Source organism: Eptatretus burgeri, chromosome 13 (assembly GCF_056783735.1).
Source record: "Eptatretus burgeri isolate ZD-2024b chromosome 13, Ebu_testis_v1, whole genome shotgun sequence".
NCBI lineage: Eukaryota > Metazoa > Chordata > Myxini > Myxiniformes > Myxinidae > Eptatretus > Eptatretus burgeri.
The window spans coordinates 22,618,792-22,631,847 of NC_140973.1; the positions used below are offsets into that span (position 1 = coordinate 22,618,792).

Here is a 13,056-nt window from a genome sequence, read left to right on the forward strand (position 1 = left end):
ACGAGTGACTCTTGTTCTGCAACAGATGGCCAGGGTACCGCTGTAGAACAACTTGATTCGGTCTCTCACTTCCAAGATCATCGGGAAGCGGTTTGTCGGTCACACCCGACCCCGAGGCCGCCGCCGAGCGTGGAAACTCGGCTGTCTGCGCTGGGGCTCCAGCCGCAGGGCTAACGTTGCTGGCTTGGCCAGGTTGGCCAGCTTCTGTCGGTATTTCATCGACATGATCGTCTTTTCCTCCTCCTCCTCCAACTCCTCCCACAACATGTCTTTCATCATCTTCTTCATTTTCGTCGCTTGCATTTTTTCCTTTTCTGAGCCATTTTCAAATATCCATCATCCACGTCTTTTTCTCCTGCTGCTAGCTCGTGCTCTGTGATTCGGCCCTCGTGACTCGCGTCAATAATCTCGCGACTCGCGAGATTTCACGGTTGACGGTTTTATTTATTGAATGATCCATGCATGAAAAACAGGTTTTATCTGCATCATTTCAAATGCAAGCACGATTGCAAACACACATATTTTTAATTTATATTATAAAATTGCTTTTGTAAGATGGAGGGTTGACGGGTTGTGAAGGTCACGTGGTGCACGTGCACTTCATCTTTAATAATGTAAATTTATCTTTTCCTGAATCATATTATCATATTATGACTGTATTACATTTATAACTAACTTACAACCAATCAGGTAACCTGCTCAACAGGTCTCCATATCGAATACGCTGATTGGCTATTCCTTAAAACTAAATGATCCACGATATTATATATATATAACCACCCACAACATCGACATACGACGAGGTCTTGGCTACTGGCATTGGTGCTTGCGTTATTATCTTTTATCTTGAGGGCTTGGACTGTATTGTCTTGCCAATTGCTTTTGGAGATGCGCTGGGAAGCGCACACTTATCTCTTGACTGTTATTCAAAGAAGGATCTTATTAAAGAATAGTTTATCCAAGAAGGCCTTATTATTCACCACGTTGAACATCTGGAATAAGGGTTTTAGTTCACACAGGTGAACTCTTAAACAGCAAGTTCACAGTGGGCACTCGTCATTAAACACTCAGTTGTTCACAGGGTACAACAGGGCATAAATGGGTGGCGTACAAGTGGGGGGGCACCAGATGCGCCATGGGGGGCATTGCACCCAAATGCCCCCCCTAGCGACGGGCCTGAGCAGATATTGTCAGGGAAATTTGTCAAAATCAGATCCAGAAAAGATGGAGTACCAATGGTTGAGATCTGGGTCGGGAAGTTGACCGATTGAGTCAGTCCCAATGAGTCTCAGAAGTCTTTTGCTGAGGTGTTGTGACAGGTGAGAGGGGTAACCACACCAAGCCAACAGGCATGATGACAATTGAAGTCGCCACATATGAGGAAGAAAGAGTTTGGATGAGAAGTTGGAAGTTGGTCCATGTTTTCGGATAGTGAGGTGGAAATGGAGTCATCAATATTTGGTGGACGGTACAACACACATATAAACATGAGGTGGGAGTGGAGGGGAAGCTGTAGCCAGAGGTATTCCTGGGGGTGTGGGGGTGTGGGGGAGTGAGTGCAGTGCATGGAGCGTAAGGAATAGAGTCTTTGATGAAGAGAGCAACTCCTTCACCAGGTCGAGGCTCAGGTCTGTCATACTGGAGGAGGGAGTAACCAGGGAGAGATACTTGGCAGTCAGGGACGTCTTGTAGGAGGAAAGTTTCTGTGAGGCAGATTATGTCTGATTTGTCAGTGGCAACCTGTATGGAAAGATCTGTCAGGTTTGAGAGAAGGCCCTGGATGTTTGAGGTCCACACTGTTAAGGAAGAGGGAGGGGAGGAGGTTTTTGGTGCAGGAGAGGGGAGGGGGAGGGTAGGATGAGGGGGGAGGGGAGTGGGAGGTAAGTGGAGTTGTTGAAAGAGTGTGGGGGATTGCAGAAAAGCTAGGAGAGAGGGGCAGATGATGAGGAGAAAAGAGGGCTGGATTAGCGCTTGAACTCAAGACTCTAAGACAGTGGTTCCCAAACTTTTTTTTCCCCAGTTTTACCCCTATTTAAAGTCTGATAGGTTCGAACTACCCCCAACGTAGAATTGTGTATTATACAAAACACAAGTGCAAAATTCTAGTACAATGCAGCACTTACTGTACAGTGCTGGTATAGACTTGGTCTTACTGAGATGGATGAAGTTGTTTTGTCGACACCAGATTTTGGATGCGTGGTTTAGTCTTTGACAGAACCAGTCTCATATCTGAGCTTGGAACAAGCCGGTTTCTAGTCTTGGACTTGACGTGGTAAATTGTCGAGAACCCAAGTTCACACATATAGGTCGTGGGAAATGGAAGAAGTACATCGATAGCCCGAGTCATTAGAGTTGGGTATCCCATTGCTCCTTGCTGAAGCCAGAAAGATGCAATATCCTCAACAGCGTCAAATGTGCTATGGGTCACAGAATCATTTCTCAACTTCAGGAATTCGTTTTTTGCAGGGTCGGTGTCAGAAATGACATCTTCGGTGACAAGAAATGGCTGCTTTATCCATGCGGTGTTCCACCGTGGAGCCTCGCTTTCGGGAAAATATTTTGTCATTGACGTCTTGAGTTTGAGCAGATGCTCACCAATTTCGGTCGCCGGGCACTGAACCTCGCGACTTTGAAGAAATTGGTCGAGCCTGGTAAACATAGCAACGTTGTTGACGTTGACTCGCCTGTGCCAGAGTTCCATTTGTTGACAGAAGGCATTCATCTTATCTGGGACATCTATGATGGAGGAATTTTTTCCTCGTAGAGAGCAAGTCAACACATTCATCTCTTGAAAGATGTCTTATAGATAAGCTAGGCGTGCGATGAACTTGTCGTCATGAAAGGCAGTGGTGTCAGGGTGTGCTTTTGCAGCAAGAAAGTCCGCTATTTCTGATCGCAGTTCAAAAACTCGATCCAAAACCTTGCCGCGAGACAGCCATCTCTCACCTCAGTGTGCGAAAACAGTTCCACGTGTTCAGAGCCAAATTCTTCACAAAGCACTCTGAACAAACGAGTGTTAAGTGCTCGACCTTTTATAAAATTGACCACTCTTATAACACAGGTCATCACGTCTTTGAACGAGTCAGGAAGAGTTTTGGTCATGAGAGCTTGGCGGTGAATGGCTCGATGCACGCTAGTAAGCGAAGAAGCTTTCTTCTTTGCCAATGCAACAAAACCGGATTTTACTCTGAGCATTGCCGGTGCCCCATCCGTGCAAATAGCTCCCAGCTTTTCCCACTGTATTCCATGGTTTGCAAAGTAGGTTGATACCACATTAATAATGTCTTGTGCCGTGGTAGTTGTTTCAAGCGGAAGGCAGAACAAGTATTCAGCCTTCAGCTGATCATCAACAATGTAGCGAGCAAAGCAGATCAGCCGAGTACAATTAGAAACATCAGTTGACTCATCCAGCTGAATGGCAAACTTGTGTGTCGATGCTTTGATTTTGCCAACAACTTGCATCTCAACATCCTCCGCCATGTCTTCTATCCGGTGCCGAATGGTGTTGATGGAAACAGAAACTCTAGATGGCTTCTTTGTTTTGCTTTCGCCATACATGTTTCGCACAAGAATCTCAGCACCAGGCATGATCAACTCCTCCGCTGCAGTGTGGGGCTTCTTCTGCATCACTATGAGATATGCAACTTCGTAAGATGCGTGGACTGCATTGGCTTGCGTGACGGCAAAATGTCCCATGGAATCCAACCGCTGAGCTTTGAGAGTGCGTTCCAGTCTCCGAAATTCCTCCAAAGTTGTACCCTCATGCGCATGGTGAATGTTACGAAGATGGTCATGTAGTTTCCCTAGCCTCATGTTCTCATTTGACAAGATCTTTCCACACAACACACCGTGGCCACACATGCCCTTCCTTGTCGTTGAAGTCAGTGAAGCCATACTGCAGATATGTTTCCACATACTTTTGGTCACGTGGTGTGTACTTCATTTTCTCAGATGCCATCCTATTCTTGGGGGCTGAAGTGTTTGGTGATACCAACTAGGCCTACTTATCTGAAAAATAAACAAACATTGTTAACAAATATTACTTATCAATTCATTTAAGTTTAAATTAGCTCATAACTCATCGTTTTCACAAATACAGTACCGGGTATTATGAAAATTACAATGTGATCAAGTTTTCGTTACCGCCAATCACAGAGTCACTGCACAACATACACCCATTCACTGTGGCTTCTGGAGTGATACGGACAATAAACCGATTCAATTTAAATAAATGTATCACTAGTGGCAACTCGAGGCGAATACTTCACGTGTTGCCAAACTTGGCAAAGTTGACCCACCTAAGTCATATGTAGCCTAACTTTAATAGACGCCACACCACCGCAACATCATGCGCAAAACCAGTGCCAAGGCGCAATGATTTTCGTGAGGGACTGGTTACCAAGCGCGAAAAAAAACGAAACCCGACATGTCGACTTACCGTGCAGGAATTAATGCCGACACTGAGATAGAGGTGTGTGCTTGACTGCAGTAGCACGGAAGAAATGGGGCCTGATTCGGCACGGCAAAGAACTCATCCAATCTAAACTAAACTAACATAACCTAACCTGAGCTGAACTGACCTCTCGTGGTTCGCCAAAGCACTCGCTTTGAGGATAAATTCGATTTTAAATATGGAATAGCATCAGCGACACACCTCTACTTATGTTTATGGCTTCGCGCTTTCCTATTGGTTCCTTGTATTTCTGGCACAGTGCGGAACGAAACGCGAAAATGACGTCGACCGAAGAACTGGTGTGGGCCTTAGTTGTTTTTTTTGCACTTGGGATCCGCTCCCTTACGTGAAACGTGATGATTCACCTCACGTCATGGGGGGGGGGGGAGATGGGCATGACACCATGGGCCCCCTCGCTGCACCACTGATATTACCCCAGCCAAATACAGTTTTTACCCCAGTTGGGGTAATTACCCTGAGTTTGGGAACCCCTGCCCTAAGATCTTACGCCAGCCACCTGAACCGTTAAGCCAACACCAGGCTTTGTAATGAGGGTGCAACTGGTGTTCAATCAGTGCATAATTAATAGACAGATAGTCACACAGCTTCACAGACGGCTTCATGGATGGACAGAGTCTTAAGGGTCTCAAGGGTCTCAGGGGTCTATGGGGTCTTTAAGGTATTCTTGGTCTTTGGGGTCCAATGGGTCTTAAAGTGTCTTTAAAGGCTGATGTGGTGGATGAAAATACCCAAAGGACAATCCCCAGGTCAGACTTGGTCTGTGTGCCAAATGTGGAGGTTGTCGGCCCAGCGGTCTTTGCAAAAAACGCGGACACAAACAGACAGACGACAAATTAAATTTATGCAAATTAGTGTTGATTCAACACCTGTCAAACAGCATCAGATACACAGTAACTACACATAAAGCTCCAAACTCACGTGATTGGGTTGTTTTTCGAATCTGCATCGATGATTTCTGGTAGAGCACTGACAGACTTAATTATGCTCACAACTGGTCGGCCTCTGAGAACACAAGAGGAGGAGAAATGAGCCATGACAAACAATATCTCAAAAATTCAACATATCACAGCAATTAACATGATCATACCACTTGATTTGATGGGTATATATCCTCCCACCTTCTCCATGGAATACATTGCCTTGTCACAAGCTATGTCCACTGTGACTCCATCCCTGATGGATAAAGTGATAGAAGAGCAAGTAATAAAAACCTAGTCTGTGACGTAATCACCAAGTCAAAAAAATACTGGCACCATTGTCATGACCAGCAAGGAATGGCAAAACCCTCATCATTACACACATCTCCATGTCTCTGTCTCTGTCTCTCTCTGTGTGTCTGTCCCTCCATATCTCTTTCTCCAATGAAGGGTAGATGCCAGAAATGTCAGCACCTTTATGCCTATTGCTCTTTTGTGGAGTAAATGTTTCACCCTCTTCTACTGTTCATTGATTATCGTTTTCCATTGGATTGGCTTTCCAGGTCGGGAATGCCCGATGCTTGACAGGAAGGTGGAATTGGTGTCGGAAAGTGAGAGGGTCTTTGACGAAGAGGTACCAAGAGCAACCGACATCAGCAGTGCATGAGAGGGAGGAGAGGGGTGGGAAATACTGCATATTTAAACCGTTATTCTAGAAATAAAGCAGTGTGTTAATAGCTCGTTGTTCAGTCATTTCATTTCCAATTAAGGTGAGCCTGCATAGCACCAAGAGCCTGGTCTTCATGGAGCTGGATCATTCCTATACTGTTCACATATTCACTGTTTTCCAGTCCATACTACGGTACAAGTAGCAACACCATGTTTAAGAGTACAGAACGAGCTTCACGTTTTTTTGTTGGGGCATGGCTGTGACGCTGATGCGGAGCCCCTGTACCAGTACACTGGTTCTCATTTCAGCGACCTCAGAAGGATGACAGGCTGAGTCAATCCCACCTGGTATTAATTCAACAGCCAAGGGGAATTTGAACTCAAGATCCTAAGATTCCAAGCCAGCCATCCAAGCTGCTAAGCCAACACCAGGCTTATTTTAACGGAAGTTATCTGACATCGGTCATTTTCATGAACTGAAGAAGTGTGAATGTCACCAACATTTCCATACTATGTTCTTTTAAATATCTGGCACCCCGAAGTTATACTGTTTATTTTATCAACAAAACAAATGTGTTCAAGAATTAATTGTCACCCTGTACTTGCATGATAAAACCATGTAAAGGTTCATATGATTGAACACTTACCGCATAAGTGTGACTTTGTCAGACAAAGAGCCAACAACGATGTCTGGGTAGTTGTTGTCATCAAGGTCCTTGCCTGCTGAGATTGCAAATCCAAACTGCTGGATGGGATGCGAGAAGTCTTCACCACCAATCACCTGCCAAATAAATAAACAAATAAAGCATTGTTCACGTGACCAAATAGCACACCACCTGTTAAGCAATTATCATGTTGAGGGGATACTTATAATGTAGTGACATGAACATAACACTACAGCCCCACCATGCCAATGGGTGTTCAGATTTGTACACAAACTAACACTGACACGACGAATACATTTGTACATGCGTACAATGCTTGAGGAATCGTAAAGGTTTCTATATTTTACTTGAAAATGTTTCAAAACCTCAATGGTAGGAAGTCAGCAAAGTTTTTTTTATTATTGATGTTGTTGCAAAAGAAATGTCATGGACTCAGAAGCCTCGAATACGTGGCATATTACTGTATTTCAAAAACTGTTCGCAAACATAATTTGTACGAAACATTCTATTATATCCTCCATTTTCAGCCTTTGAGGTTCATCAGATAAAAGCTAATACATCTACGACTTATTTAAGGCCTCAAGGCTTTCACCAACTGGCAGGCTAGACTGGGTGTTTCACTGAAGGTGATTTGGGAAGGCATTTGTAATTTGTTCAGGGTGGCAGCGATAACTCGCCTCATCTTTATGAAGGACCTTTAACGTCTACAAGCTAATGCTGGCAGATTCAGAGTGGGGGCGGAGCGGGGAGGGGGGTTGGTGGGGTGAAGTGCTCTTGGAGTGAAACCATCTTTTCCTCATTGAGTATAATGTGCGTACTCTCATTTTACCTGCGCTGGCTTCTGAATAATGCCATCCGGGCCACCTCGAAAAATATACACCTTGCCATTTGCATCGAATGGAGCTCCAACGGCCAGGTCTAGGCACATGAAAGGGACAAGTCCAGAGAGAAAATGTCACAACAAAAACAAGCAATTCATAGACAATTTAATTAATCTGCTTGTAGCAGTCACTCCTCGAGATAACGCAATCACCAGACTTCAGACAAGGCCCCGGTTCAAAATTATAGCCTGGACGAGACGTTGTTTTGAGAAACCACAAATTGTGGGGCAACTTAGCATAACAATTGTGCATTTTGTGAGGAAAGCACCAAATTTGGCACACTAGTAGCCTATCGCATTATGAACAGATTTGGATATTGGGCCATCTCAAATTCAGCCGCTGATGGCTGTGGCAGCCATTTTCCACTGCCATCAAAAATTTTGAGATGGCCCAATATCCAAATCTGTTCATAATATGTTCAGCTACTAGTGTGCCAAATTTGGTGCTTTCCTCACAAAATGCACAATTGTTATGCTATATTTAGCGAAGTTGCCCCACTAAAAGGTGGTACTACCAATTTGACCTGTAACTTTGGGAATGGAAGGTATGTGGTTCAATTTGGAAGGGATTTCTCATTAGAATCAATATTGGGAACAAACACCCTGCTCTGTGAGGGAACAAACTATCTCGGCCCAGCTACAAACTGTCATCCTGGTGTCTCGCATGTTACATCCATTGAGCCATGTTACATGCATGTTGTTTGGGAACAAACACCCTGCTCTCATGCACATTAATTACCCAAGCCTCCAAGCATGAGGCCTGATGGGCCAAAATAGCGGCCACCTCCTCTGCCAAAATTCCTTGTATATCCTTATATCATACATTTCCTGCTTTCATGCACCAGTGGATAATCAGAATGATGGCGTAGCGAGATAACAATATGCCAGGGTCGTGGGCTTGGGATCCTAAGGTCCTGAATTAAAATCCTGTTCAGTCATTGAATTAATTCCAGGTGGGGTTTATTCAGCCTGTCATCCTTCCGTGGTCAGCAAAATGAGTACCAGCTTGCTGGGATGATTGAGCCATTCGAGTATCCCGCGTCGGAGTGGCGACCCGTCCAGGATTGTGCCCAACAGCCCAGAAGACTGCTTTGGCAGCAGTGATGCTCTGTGTGGAGTGTGGTCCCAATGGATGTATGGAGATAACAATGAGGAAATCTCTAGTTCAATGAAAATTACAAGTCTGTTTGTAAATGGCAAAGCATGAGCTGCACATTGTGATGATGCCTGTCTGTTAAGGTCATGAAAATACATCTTGGAGGCAAGTAGTTTTTGATGAACAAAGCTATTAAGAACAAGGTCCTGCACTGGCTGTGTACATGAACTAAAGAATTCTACACCGAGAGCAGATGAAAGTTTCCACTCTGATGAGACGAGTGTGTCCGCAGTTACATAAAGCTGTGTCTGTTTCTGGTTGTATGATACAGCTGAGTCCTGTCGTAAGGATCATTTGTTCCAACAATTGACACTTTTTGGTGAACAATCCCTTTTTGGTGGACGATCCCAGATTTAATTTACAAATTTCAATGAAATATAACCAATGAGGAAATACAGAAAAATATTTTTTGAAATTAGCAAGATCTGTGGAGCCATCGCAGCCAAATCAGTTCAAACTCTCTATTAGGCTGTTCGTAAAGTGTTGTTACAGCCAAATGGTAATTGCAAGTCACAGCGTACCATGTGAAAGGAATACTTATTATTATTTGGGTGATCCTACATACTCATGGGACCATGCTGCATCGTGCCAGCATACCCGGAATGGAATGATCTTTACGATATTAAAAAAAAATGAAGCTTACTGATGAAAATGAAAAAATACTGAAGCTTGTGGCGAGGCAGTTGTCCTGAAACAACTTGCCTTTGCCTCATGGAAAGCAAACCCAACTGAGGGCAATCTCAGTTCTTTCCACAAAGCTCGGAACAAGTGTGCATCTACCCTCAGGAGAGCCAGAAAACAACATCTTTCTCATCTCAAGTCTGAACTCTCAAACCTCTCTCCCTCCTCAAAATCCTGGTGGCGTTTAATCAAATCTGTTTCTGGTGTATGTTCCCCCTCCATCCCCTCCCTTACCTCAAATGGCCGCACTGCTGATTCCACACGTGATAAAGCTGAATGTCTAAACTCGGTGTTTGCAGCTAAATCTTGTGTCCTAAACCCATCACTTTCTCTACCCACTTTACCCAGTCGCACCCAACTGTCCCTGGACTCTGTATCCTTTTCTCCTGACAAGGTGGAGAGCTTGCTTTCAAACCTCGAGTCAGATTCTGCAACCGGTCCAGACGGCATCAGCCCACGTGTCCTCAAAGCCTGCTCTTCTGCTCTTGCTCACCCTCTCTCTGTTCTATTTACCCTCTCATTTGCCCAAGTTCATCTGCCATCTGCTTGGAAATCTGCTAACATCACTGCCCTGCACAAAAAAGGTGCAAAAACAGATCCCTGTAACTACAGACCAATCAGCCTTCTCCCAATCATCAGCAAGGTTATGGAATCCATCATCGCTTCAGACATGAAATCCTTCCTCTTCTCCAATGGCTTGATTTCCAATCATCAATTTGGTTTCAGACAAGGTCACTTTACCCTGGATATGCTGCTTCTGCTCTCCCATCAATGGATGGAGGTCCTCAATGCCAGACAGGAAATCCGAGCCGTATCCCTGGACATATCACGTGCTTTTGACACAGTCTGGCACCCTGCACTACTCACCAAACTCTCTTCCCATGGTATTCAAGGCCATCTCCACTCATGGCTCGCAGACTTCCTCTCCTGTCGCAGTCAACGTGTGACCCTAAATGGAGTTCTTTCATCCCCTCTTCCTGTGCAGGCTGGAGTTTCTCAAGGTAGCGTTCTGGGCCCTGTTCTTTTCTGGTTTTCATCAATGATCTCTCGGACTCTCTGGAAAATCCTCTATTTCTCTTAGCCGACGACTCCACCCTCTGCCGTACCATCTGTCATCCCTCAGACCGGCAAGCAGCAGCTTCTTCACTCACTGCAGATCTGGATAAAATCACAAACTGGTCCAACACGTGGAACATGTCTTTCAATCCAGACAAATCTCACTCTCACTATGTCTCTTCGAAAGGACCGTTTACAAAACCCCCCCATCCACTTTCTCAACAATCCTCTGGAAGAAGTCTTTTCTTTCAAGCTTCTGGGTCTCACTATCTGCCATGACCTTTCCTGGGAAAGTCACATTTCCAACCTCACCTCAAAAGCCAGTCGCCGACTGGGAATCCACCGTCGTGCAAAGTCCTTCCTCGGCCCTCTTGAGCTCCTGACTGCTTACAAAGCTTTTGTCCGTAGCCTGATGGAGTACTGCTCTCCCCTCTGGGCTGGTGCTCCTGCCTCCCACCTTTCTCGGCTTCACGCTGTCGAAACCAGGGCATTTAAGATCATCGGCATCTCCCGCAATGAAGCTGAGTCTTTGGGCCTCTCACTCAATCACCGCAGGTTGGTCGGTGGTCTTTCTGTCTTCTACCGACTCCTCTCCAGCCTTGCCCCCCCTGCTCTCTCTGCGATTTGTCCCCACCACATTTCCACAGGGCGTTCAAGGTATGCCAACAACCCCCTTCTGGTAAAACTACCAAAATCACGAATCACTGCTCATCTTCACTCTTTCATTCCTTTTTTTTCCTGCCTTTGGAATAAACTTCCTCACTCTATTCTTTCCCATTCTTCCCTCCAGGCTTTCAAAACAGCTGTTCACCACCACCTCTTATCTTCCCCCATCCAAATCCTCGATCTTTTCTACCCCCGATAATCCACCCAAGCCCACTTCCTTCAATTCCCCTGCTTTCCTTCCTGAAAGTCCCTGTAATGTCCATCTTCTCTTCGCCATGTTCCCCGTCCCATCCCCATCCCTCTCCCTTCCACAGTTCACCTAATGTGTCTGTTCCCCACTGTTTTGTCCCTTCCACTCCCGCCCCTCTTGTCTCATGCCTCCTTGCTGTGAGTTGTGTGTTAGCTCTCATACGAGCCTCCACCAAGGTATACAAAAAAAAAAAAAAAAAAAAAAGGACACAGGTGTGCCGCTGATACGATGCTCCCTGTAGGTTGGAGCAGGAAATTGCAATTTGTTCAGGGTGCAAGTTCACCTACTCTTTGCGAAGGACACCGAGGAATCTTTAACGTCCGCCAATGAATGCCATCAGATGGGACGCCCAGTTTAACATCCATCCTGGGGATGGCGCACACACATCGATGGCTCGCCCTGTCTGCGAGACACCAGGATGACAGTTTGTAGCTGGGCTGAGATTTCAAACCAGGAAAGACTGCTCAGAGGCGAGTATGCATACCTCTAGCTAGGCTATCATGCCAAGAGTGTGTTGAACATACAACTAACCACAAATGAACATACAAAGCCTATTTCAGAACATTAAAGGTCCAGATCAAACTTGAAGCAGCCTTATACAGAGCACCTTTGTAATTGGCCTGTTTAGCACCATGAGGGAAAAAAAATTCTCATTCACCTGTCATTATTCATTCATTCAATCTTTCTCTCTATACCTTCAAAGCCATCCAGGTCCTGATCACCAAGTGGAGCCACCGCCAGGCCAAACATGGAGTTTGTTTTTCCCAAGAGACGGACATACTTGTTCTGAGCAAAGGAGCCACCATTGTTGGTGAACACGTACACAGCACCACCAACCTCGCCCGATTTCTCCAAGTAGTTGGGAGCACCAACCACCAGATCCACCCACCTTCCGGTACACAGCATTTGTTACATCCATGTTGTTTTGGGAATGACCGCTCATCGTAAAAACAAAATATCTAATCAATGCTCTCAACTGCCAACTGGAACATGTAATCACTCAGGCAAAGCACCATCTTGTAAGCATGTCCCATTTGATTCGTTACAAGTTCAATATTCCAGTGCGTCTTGGATTAAACCACAGATCAGTCTCAATCACAATGTTTATCTGACTGTGAATGTTAAATCTGGTGCACAGTTTTGGCAACTTTGTCAGCGCACTAGCTAAGATACAATAAGTTAGAGTTTGACGTACTTTGAATGCACGTTTAAATATGAACATTTGATCATGGCCTTAATACAGAGGACCAGCATTGGCATAAATATGAGTTTCAACACACTGTGAGGAACCCACAAAATGCGATGAGAATCATCTGGTATGTCTAATTCTAACCCGTGGATGAAGATCGGAATACCGGTATAGCTTCGCATCTGGTTTAAAGGTGTTCTACAGGCTTGAGATCAGCGGATGATATGACAGGTGACCACGAGCACATCACCATCATGGCTTAAGAAGCAATTTGCTGCTGAATAAGAAACTGTCGCATGGTTTGTTTTTATTCTCCTTGTTCCCACCGATTCAGGATTTGTTGGTTGGTGAGCTGCTGCCATAGCCCAAAATGTAAAGCTTCTAGACTCTAGAGCTTTGTCCGAGCGGAAGCAAACGGGTCTTGGGAAACGTTGACGATTCTGGGAATCAAGT

The 13,056-nt window shown here is 45.2% G+C and overlaps 1 protein-coding gene across 7 annotated transcripts in view; it reads right to left on the reverse strand.

The window, feature by feature from the left end:
- Window positions 1-13,056, reverse strand: part of LOC147014056 (integrin alpha-6-like) — a 136,451-nt gene that overhangs the window by 72,050 nt on the left and 51,345 nt on the right. For all 7 annotated transcript variants that reach the window (XR_015050626.1, XM_085851649.1, XM_085851650.1 and 4 more), the window contains 4 exons: window positions 12,110-12,303; window positions 7,555-7,643; window positions 6,708-6,841; window positions 5,393-5,476 (listed from right to left, as the gene is read on the reverse strand). Coding sequence is in view for 6 of the 7 variants with exons in the window: in XM_085851649.1 (XP_085707775.1) it covers window positions 5,393-5,476; window positions 6,708-6,841; window positions 7,555-7,643; window positions 12,110-12,303 (501 nt within the window). In the remaining variant the exon portion in view is untranslated. The remainder of the gene's footprint in view (window positions 1-5,392; window positions 5,477-6,707; window positions 6,842-7,554; window positions 7,644-12,109; window positions 12,304-13,056) is intronic.